Below are 14,982 nucleotides of genomic sequence, written 5' to 3'. Positions count from 1 at the left end.
CATGTCCTCATTTCTCATTTCTCTTCTCTAAGGAAACCCATCTCAGTCCACATCTCTCCATTATATGAACCCGTACCAGATGAACGCCTATGCTATGGCACTAAAGGCTGTCGGGGAGATCATCCAGGATTATGACAGTGATAAGATGTTCCCTGCGCTGGGCTTTGGTGCCAAACTACCCCCTGATGGCAGAGTGTCTCACGAGTTCCCCCTGGTAAGAGCTGCACTGCTCACTGATCATTACTGAATAGCCAAAGTATTAAAATATAATTTTTACATTCCTGCATAATTGCATAATATGTGGATATTTTGTTCCCATTTTTGAGTTTCTATGTTGTTATGATTAAATATTTGATGTTGTTGTTTGCCATCTTAAATATGTATGTGAAACTATTACTTTTTATATGACCGAATTTCTTTGTTTAGTCTTAATGTGTTTGTAGAATTTTGTGCAAACCCGTTATATTGATTCAGAGTCTTAGTACAGCATTCTTCATATCTGTGAACTAATACACTTAATTAATATTCTCTTCCTTTCTCTGTCTCTTAACTATACCCTCATTTGCACATTCCAGGCACTTTTTAATAAGTTTATATCTGTATTCGCTCACGGAGCATTACACAACTATTCATTTATGCCTTGTGATGAGCAGATTGTTTATTATTGTTCTGTGCCTTCTGACAAAGTTGATTGATTGACAGGATATCTCACTTTCCATATGATTTATTTAATATGTACATATTATGTTTGATCTCTTATTTTTAATTAAAGAATGGTAACATAGATAACCCATACTGTAATGGTATGGAGGGGATTCTAGAGGCGTACCACGAGAGTCTCAAGACAGTTCAGCTTTATGGACCGACTAACTTCTCCCCGGTCATCAATCATGTAGCGAGGTGAGTTTAGAAAACAACAGAAATATGTTGCATCAATTTATACCATAGTGCTTGGCTATGATTGATTCATTTTCTATACCAGCATCTCTGAGAAACACTCCAGCTGCAAGGTTCACATTATTGCAATAGTATGGATGTGTCATTAAATAAGGACTTAGAGACCTGTTTTGTGAAGGCTCCATACATGTATAAATTGTGCTCATTAAAATAGTGTAGCTTTCTCAGAAAAGATGTTTATTTAGAGATTTTTAGAAGGATTCTCCAGTATCGGTGCATTCGCAGGTAAGCTGTTTGTTTAAGTTCAACACATAAAAGCAAAGAGAGTCTGGTGAGGAAATGACTGTTTATAGTTTCTATAATACATGTGATAACACGATCTAGCTTCTTTCACTACAAAAGAATTCAACACATAACGGGATATTTTAATTAATGAAAGCTGGCAGATTGGTGTGGAACAAGTCAAGTAAAACCCTTTTGGATGTGCTGTTATAGAAAAAGCATCAGCTTTGGGGTGATGGTTACAAAACTCCTTAATGGTTGCAGTGTTTCATATTCAGACTCATCTAAAAACTATCCCTGTTTGAATCATTTAAAAGACATGGAAATAACAGTAATTAATAGTTGTGTTTGTACACAGAACACGAATAAAGAGGAAATTAAAGTGCCAGTCAAGTAGTAGGCTTGACACATGCTGTTGTTTGCTGCCCACTGACAGAAAAGTAATGCCTCTTGTAGTTAACTGAAATGAACGGGTGCTGTAGAGAGGGCCTAATCCTCTCGTCTAGCTTTTAATTAAACATGTCATTATGTGCCAGGCCTCGACAAGACAGAAAAGATATTACTTTATGGGACCTGATGGGACTCAGTGTCCATTTTTTTGAAGGTCATTATCTTATACTAATGAGACAAGCTGACATTTTTTCTGAGTTGCATTCGTTTCAGTTTAAGGCTCAAGGAACAAATGACAGCATGCATGTCAAACCTGGCTGCTTGATTTTACATTAAGCACATAAGACGAGATCACTGGCAGAAGCTGTGACACCAGAGAGATTTAATCTCCATCTAGATCTTTTATGGTTTTGTAACATGCATGAACCGATTTGAATCACAAAGTGGTTTAGAGAATTTGATGATGATAAACAATGCAGAGTCTGAGATCAAGAGGCATCCAAGAGGAAAATGCATGGATTTCAGGCTGCCTGTGAAAAATAGATTATAACCGGGTTCACTGTTTTTTTTCATGATCCGTTTTTGCCCGTGCGATATATTAATGGTTAATCATTCGAGTGTTAAACACATTCATTAAGCAATATAAGTCTTTCTGTTTTTTAGGTGTGACACTTCTGTATATTTTGAAGTATGCTGATGCTTGGTTTCTTCTCTGTGTGGAAATGTGTGTATTAGATATGCGGCAGTAGTGGAAGACGGCTCACAGTACTTTGTGCTCCTCATAATCACAGATGGAGTTATATCAGACATGGCTCAGACCAAAGAAGCCATTGTAAAGGTGAGTATCTTCTAATTACATGTGTATATTTTCCTCCAACACACACGCACACATGTGCACGCACACAAATATATTAACACTCGTATATTTTCCTCAACCACACACACATACACACACACACACACACACACACACACACACACACACACACACACACACACACACACACACACACACACACACACACACACACACACACACACACACACACACACACACACACCTTCTAGCGGTTTCTCCTTCTTTGTTTACAAAACTGTCAGTGTTTCTGAGTTTATTGCATCATGTTAAAACAAAATGCCTTTACACGAAGCTGTCTTCGGGAGGATTGAAAGCTCTCTCAGCAGCTACAACTTCAGAAGCTCTCTTACCAGGAAAACTGCGTCCCTTCCATCAGTTACCCAGCAGACTGGATTTAAAGGGAATTTGCGACTGTTAGTCAAACCATTAGAACAGCCACACCTTCCTTTTAAGATCTTGTCTGCTGCTCTGTCTCTTCACATCCATCAGCATCGCTTTTCTGCCACCAGACACAGACTAGGAGATTTAATACCATCCTTGATGAACAGTTCTATTTATTTTTAAGGTTCTTAGACCTGCAAATCCGATTTTTTAATGTCATATTAAATATTTGTTTTAAAAATTAGAGAGATTTTAACTTTCTTGTGATGCCTTCTCAAGCATGCTCAAGCATGAAGTTTGGGAGACAAACAAAAATTAAAATGATCCTGTAGCACTCCTTATTAACTCCCCGGTGATTTAAATTAGGTCGCTAGATTATATTTATATTTATGTGACAAACAGCTTCATGCACTTTCATTGTACCTAGATTAAGGTGGCTCATATTCTGAACATGATTGAATAAGTGTTGAGTTATATTTCTCTTCTTCTTCTTCTTCTTCTTCTTCTTCTTCTTCTTCTTCTTCTTCTTCTTCTTCTTCTTCTTCTTCTTCTTCTTCTTCTTCTTCCTCTTCTTCTTCTTTCTCTAGCCAGTCTTTTTTTATGTGGAGTAAATTAAATTGGGCACTTTGCTATGTGAAGCTGTTCTCTTTTTCACAGCTGTTGGTTAAATTATGCAGAAGGATTTCCTGACCTGACAGTCCAAGGTGACAGAATCACTGACTGCACCCTAATTCATTTGTTCCAGTTCGAATCCTGATTCTCTCTCTCTCTCTCTCTCTCTCTCTCTCTCTCTCTCTCTCTCTCTCTCTCTCTCTCTCTCTCTCTCTCTCTCTCTCTCTCTCTCTCTCTCTCTCTCTCTCTCTCTCTCTCTCTCTTTCTGCCCCACTTCCAAGGACTCATTTATATTCTTAAGTTTCACCACATATTTAAAAGGATTGCTCTGATACCATTTGTTCTTTGTGCTCATTTATTGATGAAAGATTGGAGTAGTTTGACCATGAAAATTCATATAACGAATGAGCAGACTAGGGGTATTGTGTCTCTCATGTACATGCCAACATTTTTGTTTTTGCACCCTTCTGTCAGGGTTAATTCTTTATAAGATGATGGTCATGATTTGAATGTGTTTTTTTAATTACTCTATTCTTATTGTACTTGAAAATGTAACTGAATAGACATGTTGATGTTCACTGTGTGAGATTCAGAATTTCGGTACCAGCAAAAAAGAAAGACTGAGCAATGAAAAAGCTTGTGGCATTGCCATAGGGGCAGTAAAAAATGTTGTGTGTGTGTGTGTTTTCTTTTCTTTGTGATGAGCTCTAGCCCCTGAAAGCTTTTCCAAGAACACTGACCTACTTTCACCATCATAATTTCTTCTTTTATTTGCCAAAAAGTATTCTGGCAGTGTCTGTATAAATCCATTCCAAAACTTGTGCAGCTTTCTCAATTTTTCTTTTGACCTCGCATGAAATTGTTTTGTATCATTTCTGTTTTATTGGCCATCCTTTCTTGTAACTGCAAGCTTTAATCACAATTACTATGAAATTTGTTCAATTTAATAGCTTGGAAACTGGAAATCATCCATACATTGTAAAATTCTGCAGCTCTGCCTATTGACTTTATTCGATTAGGGATCAGTGAGTGAAAAATTGCCAGTGTCTTCCTCGGTATACAAATCATTTGACTGAAATTTCTAAGTATTAGCTGATTTTGATTCTTTCTATGTTTTTCCTGGTCTAGCAAACTATATAATCATGCAAATGGGTTAATCATCTTGTTTTACAGCAAATACATTTTTTGTAGATTTATTTACTCTCACTGAACACTTTACAAACACCTGTACATCTAATCATTCATGCAATTATCTAATCAGTCAGTTGTGCAGCTGCAGTGCAGAAAATCCTGCAGATGGGGTTCTGTAGCTTTGGGTAATGTTCACAGCAACCATCAAATATCTGATCTCAGTGATTTTTAACTGTGGTGCCAGAACTGCTGATCTCCAGGAATTTTCACACAGACAGTCTCTAGAGTTTAGTGAGAATGGTGCAATAAAGAAAAAGCATCAGTTCTGTACATGAAAACTCCTTGTTGTTGAGACAGGTCAGCTGAGAAAGACCAGACTGCTTCGAGCTGACAGAAAAACTACAGTAACTCAGATAACCATTAAGGTTAACTCAATTAACTCAACTCAGGGAATTCAGAAAGTACAACACAACGATTCTTGAGGCAGATAACTATATGAGGTTCCAATTCTTCTGAGGCTGCAGTGCACACAGAAACACAATTGGTAGCTCAGTGGTTAAGATGTTAGACTACTGATCGGAAGGTCAAATTTTGACCTCCAGGACCACCAAGTTGCCACTGTTAGGCCCTTAAGCCTCAATTGCTCAGTTGTCTAAATTAAATGTAAGTTAGTCTGGATAACGGTGTCTGCCAAATGCCATATATGTAGTTGAAGCCTGAAAAATATGGCACCAATAGCATGAAACCATAATCCAACCTGCCTTGAGTCAACAGTCCAGGCTGGTGTTTTCTTGGCACACTGAGTGACTTAGTAAGCATTAATCAATCACCACTTGCCATCAATCACAAATGAACCATCTTCTAACGCCTCCATCCAGCATAATAAAGCACCATGTTGCAATCATGAACATGATGATAAGTTTCTAAGCATTCTTAGTTCTTTAATTCCTTTGGGATGTTGCAGAACAGAAGATTCGCTGCATGAAAGTGTACCTAAAATCCTCAGGAATTGTGTGATGCAATCAACTCATCTTGTAGAACCAAAGCCTTTAAGAGTTAAGGCTGTTCTAAGAGAAATAGAGACAATACCCAGTATAAGTATAATGTTCCTTATAAAGTGCTCAGCTCAGTGAGTGTAGATTTTAAATACATTTACAATTATTAACCTTATTATTTTAGTCTTATAATTCTTGCTCTCATTATAAGAAGTATTACATTTCCTGATCACTATTACAGTTACATATAGTATGTCATATATGAATAGGAATAACAGACAATAGACAGCAAATTGCTAAGCATGCTAATAAAAGTCCATTTCTGTCAATATATCATTCTATCATATCAGACATTGTCTAAGTTCAATAACATACAAATGCCATATTTCAATAACATACAAATGATTTCATCTCTGGGACACACACATATACGTTATGTGCTGTAATACAGTATGTACATTCTGTATTCCTTTTTCCCCCTTCACCTTGTTGCAGTGTTCTTTCTTTTTATTTTTCTGAATCAAATCAAATTGTTACAGAGTTAAGCTAAAGGCAATTAAATATGGACTTGTTATATCCACTTAATGTTTAACTGTGCCTGATTAAGTCCCACAGATGTCTGTGCTTGCTACTGACTTGTGATATTGTGAGCTAATGACTGACTCATCTGAGTGATTGAAAGGACTGAAAACAGGGCTGTGTGTGTTTTGTGACGATGGGGTTGTGCCTCCTGTTAATTTTGATTGCATGTTTATGCAGTTCCATCTAGAGCTCATAGACCTCTTCTAGTCTTAATTTTGTACTGAAGGAAAATAATCAGATGTTCTATTGTTCCCTTTTAGATGAGTTAACAGAGTAGAGTATTTTCCCCTTTTTGCCTTCTATCTTGGCGGTTAAGCACCATATTACCTATAGATACACAGCACCTATGCTCAAACTGAATAACACATTAATGTAATGACACTTACTGAAAAACACCTCCTGATGTGATTTGGCCTAATGGTATTTCTTTATTCAATAAAATCATTAGATAGTAATGGGGAAATTGTTAATGAATTTCATACAGTATGGCTAATTTCTTTTCCGATGACACTAGTTATAACCATTGTGAATTGTATAGTTTTAAAGATTTTCTTTTTAGATCATTGTTAAAATTTTCAAGCAAGGAACAGTATTAATTCTAGTGTCACTTTTTGACAATATACTACACAATTTAAAACAAGCTGTCTTACAAGAATGTACAGTTGCTTAGTCTGCTTCTCATTCAAACCCTGAGCTTTTTTTTTTACTTAAATTAGTTCAAATTTAATGGTATTATTTTTTGTTATTGGTTTCATTTTAATAAACCTGAAATTGTGAGATTAAATATTAAAGGGGGGGTGGCATGGTGGCTTAGGGTTGGCACTCCGTCCAGGGTGTATCCTGCCTTGATGCCCGATGACGCCTGAGATAGGCACAGGCTCCACGTGACCAGAGTAGTTCGGAAAAGTGGTAGAAAATAAATGAATGAATGAATGAATGAATATTAAATGGGGAATACATGACCTCAATTTAGTATTTTAGTAAATAATACATAATAGTATGTGTAAAATGTTTGTTATCTTTAGAATAATAAGACTGGAGTTCGTGTTTTTAAAAGGAAAACAAATTAGCAATTGATGTGATTGGTAGGTTAACCCTGTCCCTGATATCCAAATCCCATCATGCATTGGGGCCTACAAACATGGCTTCTACAAACATGAGTCCACATCCTTGAACAGATATTATTGATCATTGAGTTTGCCAAATGTTTTGGGCAGCCTGTTACTTTTTTAATAAATCTGCCCTACCTGCGTTGCCCTACATCTGTCTACGACCCCATCTTGTGACAGTGATAAATCCAACTAGGAGTATTCATGAAGTAATATATATAAGTAATATATATAGACTCTTATTAGATGTTAATTTCACTGCTTTTTTTCTTATTCATTTAACATTGTTTTATTTGTTTCTCTCTTGCTTTTATGTTGCACCATATTACATTTGACAGGAAAGGAAATGCTGCCTGCATTTTCTCTTAAAACCTTTTGGACTTAAAGGCCAGTACTTGTGTTTAAATGTGGTATCTAGATAATAAAGACTAAATCTCTGATGCTTTCTTCTCAAGAAATATTCTGGTAATCAATTCATAATCCACAGCTTTTAGTCACTATGTTCAATTTATGCACTGATTGTGACTGATTAACTTCCAATTAAATGTGTGTTCTTGTATTAGGGTTAATTTGGATGTTTCTAATGATTGATATTTATTAAAATCATCACCAATTTTCCCCAGTACATTTCTGTCACTCTTAATTTCTTTCCCCTTACAGGCTGCTGAACTCCCAATGTCCATTATAATTGTTGGAGTCGGCCAGGCTGAGTTTGATGGTAAGAATGAAGGTCACTTTGCATCCTTAATGTTTGTCACTTCGGTCTCTATAAATATTTAGCACTCCAACATTAAACCTGAGTTTAATGTTTTGCGGTCATGCTTCCATGATTAGAGCCAAATAAAGAGTGATTTTTGGGGTTAGACATCCTCTAATTTTGGAGGTTTGGAAGTTTTGGATAATAAGCAGATGTCAACCTGCTGGATTTGCAATAGGTTCACAGCTGTTGAATGTAATGAGCATGGAGCACCATCTGCCTCCAGTGCTTATTTACAATACATTCAGGAGAAAACTCTTTTTTCTCTTTTAATTTGGCATACTGACATGGTAATATGATAATATGATGACACATAAACTTATCTTTTCAGCCATGGTTGAGTTGGATGGCGACGACATCAGAATATCTTCAAGAGGGAAGCTGGCAGAAAGAGACATTGTTCAGGTAGTATTGCTCAAAGTTTTTTTTTGTTTTTTTTTTTACTACATAAAGCCACTTAGACTTAAATAATTTTTATTTTATTTTTTAAAAAAGGTTCTCTTGGATTTTTCTTGGACACCATTTTGTCTCAATATAAATAGAAAAAAAAGTAAAAAGAAGCATTGCACAACCCCAAGTATTTCCATAAATCTTGAAAAAGGGAACTACATATGAGCTGTTGTGTTTTCACAAAAGGTTCAGGGCCTTGTATTATACTGTATGATTATAGAGAACTATGGAAACATCTTACATACAAATATACTAATATACTGTAGAATTAAATATGTTCACACAAACTATGATGTGGTCTGAGGGATTGCATTTTAGTCACATGTTTGTGTCATGTTATATTGAAATTGACACTAAACTACATTACCCATCAGCCCTAGCATTTCACATGTCCCAGTGATCACTCATACCTGTTCAGTTTTACCCCTGATCAACATCATTTTTTAAGTGGGCAAGCTTTTATTCATAATTGTGTGTTCCTCAGCATTGCTTAGTCTTTTTTGTGTTTATGTTATGGTTTATGTTTAATGGCTTTAGTTATTTGTGCTATATCATTAAAAAAAATCAAATAAAATCTTGCATTTACCTCTGCTTACTTCTCATTTCTGACACTTGTACATGTATATTTATCTCTCTCTCTAAGCAAATGTTTGACCCCTGACAGTAGGTGATGCCACGTGATTGATTAGAAGGAGAGGGCTTGAATGGAGGCTTTTTGTCTATTTAGAAATATGCTTTCATTAGGTTTAGGGGTGGGATTGTATTCTATGATTTACTTAATTGCACCAACCACAAATCCAACCACATTGCACTTGCTCATTTGAAATGAACTGTTCATTGTGTCACTACAGTTTGTGCCATTCCGGGACTACATGGACCGGACAGGGAACCATGTCCTCAGCATGGCGCGGCTAGCCAAAGATGTCCTAGCGGAGATCCCTGATCAGTTAATCTCTTACATGAAATCAAGAGGCATCAAACCCAATCAGACTCCACCAGACTGTAGTCCTGCTGTGCTTAGCCCAACCTCTAATATCTGAGTTTACACAGTCCCAGTTCAGACAAGACAAAACAGGCCTTACCTCCAGGCTTCCCTCTTCATATCTGGTTCTTTTCACAACCTAACAGGCATTCTCTCTACAAGTGGACATACTATACAGCACAAATAATCAAGTAATGGCCACAGGGTAAGACTCACACTCCATACGTGTCTGAACAACAACCAGTGACTGTTTTAGAGTTTATATGCTTTGTTTGTGTGGCAAGAACCCTTTGATTCACTACGAAAAAATATCTCAATACTTGGACAGGACCTGGATATTCTTTCAAGCGTAGTTTACGTTCTCATTTTGGAGTTTGTTCAGTATGTGTTGTACATAATCTGAGACTTATAGACTTCTATTTAGGAGTCTGTACTGTATATCGTGAAATAAGAGATGCTCTCCAGAGGCAATTGCTGTGTTTCTTCATTTGTTTTCTGCTTGTGTGGCACAGCCGTATCAGGAAAGGTTTATAAGTGTACAATAGTTTTAGGACAGAGTCATATTCCTATGTGTGGCAGCCACTTTTGTAAATATATGATAAAAATAGAATAATTTAGGTAACTACTAGTGGTTACAGTAAGATATCAGTTAATTTTAACTACACAATGCCCTTGAAAGGATTGCAATATAGTAGATTGTACACATTTAATTTTAAGATATAGTTGAGGAATGGTGTTTTTAAGATTTGGAGAACTATTTGGAGAGTAACATTTTTGAAGGTGGCTCTCAGTGCAGACTTTTGAGAAATTATGGAAATATATTCAGGTATCAAAAGTTCATTTAACAAAACATATAAACCCAAGTGCATGAAAAGCACAAGTGTTTTCTTAATGCTTGAAAATTTCTAAAGCAACATAAATATATAACATTATATATCACAGAATTTGCTACAAGAGGCACACTTGTAGTTTAGACTTACTAAAATCTTGCAGGTTCTTGATATCTTTGTTCATTTTTTTCATCTAAAATTACACAAAGGCTCATGCTGAAGTCACTAGGCAAAACTGTAATCATTGATAATATTCTTATTTCTAGTTTTTGACAGTTACATCTAGATGAGTGTGAAGTTAGAATAGGTGCTTCCTGGGAGACTTACGGTGCATCAACACTCTCGAAGAACAGCAGGGCTTAATCGCATTCACTGCCGCATTCTGATATACACATCCCCAACAATGCTGGAGTTTTACCTGCGGTTTTTATGCATTTTTCTATTAAATTCTTCAGTGATAACTGTGCAATAGATTATGAAAAGGCTAGACTCAAACTATTAGTGAACATTAATTGTGATCATTTAATTAGTTGCATGGAATTTTCCAATTCCATTCAACACTGGTTTCATATGATTTACAGTGACCTTCAATTAGTCCATTAAATCAAAGGTCTGCTTGATAGAGTGACCTGTGCTCTTGAAATCCTGACCTAATGGTTGATTCCCTCCCCGTCCCTATGTGATGATCTTTATTGATGTGTTAATATAAATTGGGTGCAATAACTGATGTCTCATAAATGTTTAATGAGGATATGCATGTTAAATAGCCTTATGTTGTTACTATTTGCAAATAGCCTAGTCCTGAAAATGGTCTGGTAAACCTCAGAAAGTGTGTTTGATCAGAGTGGTACAGTAGGTTTACTTTAGATGGTACCTTTTCAACAACCAATTTTGCATTGGTTCAGTCACAATAAGCATGTATAGTATTCTGACTTATCTGGCCAATTGATATTATAAACAGTCATGCACGTTATTTTGGTAAACGTTTACCAGGGAAAGGCATGAATGATTTGTTAGTCATCCCAATGCATTTGCTCATTTTGGCTGTTTCAAATTTAGTCCACTTGTAATCTTTTTTTTTTTTTTTGGTCAAATTTTTTTGTATTATAATTTGCCTTTAATGATTTCTTACAATGATTTGTGTACATTTTTGTTGTATAAACTCAAGTCAAGTGATACCCGATTCAGTTCATAATGAAGAGGAGCAAACAATTCTTTCAGCACTAGCTACTGACTTTCACCGACTTTTTCAAACGACGAACATCTGCTTGAGGAGATAAAGATGACTGAAACATTATACAAGACATGTATACACAAATCAGTACCAGACTTTTTTTCTTTGACATGATGCCACCCATCAAGTGCCAGTGCTTTCTACAGTACATATGAGATGTGCATGCTGGGACTAAAACAGTCTGATGGGTTTTATGTAACCTGCTTCCTCCTTCTCGCATCTCAGCACTACAGTGAGAGGTCATCCATCGCAGCTTTTCGGCATGAAACAGCTCATTGTTTTTGGCTTAATTATAATTTTTTGTGCTATTCTCCTCTCTTTTCCACCTCTCTAGGTTTCAGTCAATATGCATGATGAACGGTTTTGCAAACCAACGTAAAGCATTGATGTTGTCATTTCCATGAATTTTGTGAAGTTTGTAATAGATTACATTAAAACGAATAAAAAAAAACAAAAAACAGTGGCAACTTTTTATAAATATTGAGTTATAAATATTGTTTGTTTGGTCATTGAAAATAAGTGTTCAAGGCAGAAATAATCAATGCTAAACTCTGTAAATGTTTAAATCAAGAGTGCAGCAATTACTGTATACTGGAACCTGCATACTTTTGGTATTCTATTTTCCTTGGAAGATAGGAAAATGACATAAATGTGTCAAAAAGTCAGTCTTTTTATTCATCAGCAAGTTGTAGGATTGAATTTTTCTTTGGAAAGCTATTGCTGATGCATAGACATGAAGATACATTTGATCTTAGTTGGTAATAATTACCCTGCACACCAGTGTCTCTTAAAACAAAATAGTCTATTTGTTTCTTTGTTTGTTTGTTTATTTATTTATTTATTTATTTATTTATTTATTTATTTGCCTGTTTTTCAGATGTGGTGTGCCAGCTGTTTGGTATGAAAAGGCATTTCTACAAAAGGGCTCTGACAAAACACCACGAGTGCTTCTTGATGCCATTTTTTTTATTTTTTCAAAGGAACATTTTGAAGGAATGCTCTGAAATGCAATACATTTTTCAGGAACAAGTAAACTTTTAAAAAACAGAATAGATTAGTATTATTATTTTTATTTATTGATTGATTTTGTTAGATTTTTTTTAAAGACAGTGGCCATTGTTAAATATTTTTCTCAGAACATATTCATGTGAAAAGTTCAGTCTGAGCCCCATCCTCTCCTTGTCTTCCAGAATGTACTATTTCTTTTTAAGATTTATTTATTTATTGACTCGTCAGCTCTTTACCTGAAGAAGTAAGAGAAAAAACACTGCTGCACTGAATAAAATAAAGTTTTCTCCCATCTCTCTCTCTCTCTCTCTCTCTCTCTCTCTCTCTCTCTCTCTCTCTCTCTCTCTCTCTCTCTCTCTCTCTCTCTCTCTCTCTCTCTCTCTCTGTCTCTGTCTCTGTCTCTGTCTCTCTCCCTCTTGGCAAGCACAAACAAATCTCCTAATGACAGCCTTTTGTCAAACCATTCAGACCATTCATCCAGACAGGAATCCCAGTTCAGTGTCCAGTGTCTCTGCAGATGTTCTATACTGAGAAGCTCATTTAAATCACTCTTTATTGTTCACAGTGTGGCTGATATATGGTGTATGGCAAAGACTTTTGATTAGCAGTGTATAAAGGTCAAAGCCAAGCACTTTCTGGTATTCATGCATAATTACTTTGACTGTTTATTTGTGTATAATGCCACAGAAAGCATTCCTTTTCAACACCACCACCAGGTTTTTATAAAGCTTAAGACTGATATGCAAAGAGAAATGTGTTGATAGCCTGATTCGTTCATCTGGAACATACTGAATGAGTTCTTGATGAGAATGAGTAAAGATATTTGATAGAGAATGAGGGAAGATATATCATATGTAACATGTTGCATAGACATTGATACGATCACATATCATTAGGCATTAAATCTTATAATTGTGCAAATAATAAACAATTAGCCATTAATCCAGTTACTTCAGCTAAGTGACAGTTATAAGCTGTTGGCTTTGTGATAATGTCAGGGGCAGTTATTTCACTAACAAGAGATAATTGTCAAAAGTCATTGAAAATCAGTACAAAGTTATGCTTATACTGTGATGAATCATCTGATCTGGATCTCTTCCAGGATGACCTTCTCTAAATGCAGTACACAATGAATCAAGGAAAGTATTGATCAAAAATCATATGTCAAAACCCTCACTAGTCTATTTCAATCCAACATCATTGCAAGATTTTGGACACTCTGGCGTTTGGCTCTTATCCAGAGCGACTTACAGACGTACTTTTGAAGTCTCTATCAGTGAATAGATTGATAATGGTTCACCGGGTCACGGACTAAGAATACCATCAGTCAAGACAAAACAAGCACACAGACACCTTTTTTTAAACTGCTAGTTTAAGTATTTAAGGAAGCGATAGGCTATTTGAAGTCTCAGAGTTTCAGCTGTTTGGACATCTAGGGGAAGTTCATTTCGCTAGCTAGGTTCAAAGTCTTGATATGTACCCTTCTTGTACCTTAAGACATGGTGGGATGCTGGGATGCTGGGCTGAAGTATCAGGGGGAAGTGCTGGGTGTGATAAGTGCTTTGAAGTAAGTGGGTTCTGGCCTGTTTTTGGCTTTGTAGGCAAGCATCAGTGTATTAAATTTATTGAGGGCAACTATAAGAAGCCAGTGAAGAAATCAGTGCAATGGGGTGGTGTGGGAGAATTTTAGAAAACAACATGGTATCAGTTCAAACACAGCTGTATCATTTGCAAAGGTTGTGTGGTACTCAGAAGCAAAGCTGCCTAGAGCCAGTTGCAGTGGTCCAATCTTGGAACGAAATGGGACTGAGTAAGCATCTGAGTGGACTGTGTGGAAGATAAATTGGTGAATCCTTTGTACCACCTGTAAAAGAAAGAACCATGTTCAACCCTCCAGTACAGTTTAAGATCCCACAATGCATTTTAACTTGTTTTAATGTCCCAATAATTTCCTAAACACCTTCCACTTGTTGGTTTTTGATTTGTGATCTGTCTAAATCTCCTTTTAATTTGTTATCTGGGATGTTGTCGATAACAGTCCATAAATATTAGCAACTTTGAACCAGTGACGTTGATTTAAGCCTGTAATATCTGTAGTGTCATGTCCCAGTTAGATGTTTTGCTAAAGGGGAAAATTTCAAACAATCCACAATGTTACAAACACTGCTGCTCCTTATCAAAATGGCCATGAGCCACTAATGCTTTTAAAGCACAATAAAGAAAAGCACTCAAAGATGGAGAAGTGAAACAGGCCAATGCTGTATACTGGGATCTAGGGCAATCGAATTCTAAAAATAAACAGTAATAATACGTGTTAAACTCTCTGTAATACATGTTGTCATACCTCATTCCTGTACTCATAAATATCTCTCAGTTTAAATGTCTGCAATGATCAAATCAACATCTATACACTATTATTCTGTTATGTTGTTGTGTAATGGGCTAAATATGGTCTGAAGGTGCTGAAGGATAAATGTACGTAA

At 36.1% G+C, this 14,982-nt stretch overlaps 1 protein-coding gene across 2 annotated transcripts in view; it reads left to right on the top strand.

Annotated features, from left to right (window-relative positions):
- Positions 1–11,945, top strand: part of cpne5a (copine Va) — a 75,920-nt gene extending 63,975 nt beyond the window's left edge. For both annotated transcript variants that reach the window (XM_047800288.1, XM_027167577.2), the window contains 6 exons: positions 33–214; positions 773–900; positions 2,305–2,407; positions 7,899–7,956; positions 8,327–8,400; positions 9,297–11,945. In XM_047800288.1, coding sequence (XP_047656244.1) covers positions 33–214; positions 773–900; positions 2,305–2,407; positions 7,899–7,956; positions 8,327–8,400; positions 9,297–9,485 — 734 coding nt within the window. In that variant the 3' untranslated portion in view covers positions 9,486–11,945. The remainder of the gene's footprint in view (positions 1–32; positions 215–772; positions 901–2,304; positions 2,408–7,898; positions 7,957–8,326; positions 8,401–9,296) is intronic.
- Positions 11,946–14,982: the final 3,037 nt, after the last annotated feature.

This window comes from Tachysurus fulvidraco, chromosome 14 (assembly GCF_022655615.1).
Source record: "Tachysurus fulvidraco isolate hzauxx_2018 chromosome 14, HZAU_PFXX_2.0, whole genome shotgun sequence".
NCBI classification, from domain to species: Eukaryota; Metazoa; Chordata; class Actinopteri; order Siluriformes; family Bagridae; genus Tachysurus; species Tachysurus fulvidraco.
This window is presented reverse-complemented; position numbering and strand designations above follow the sequence as displayed.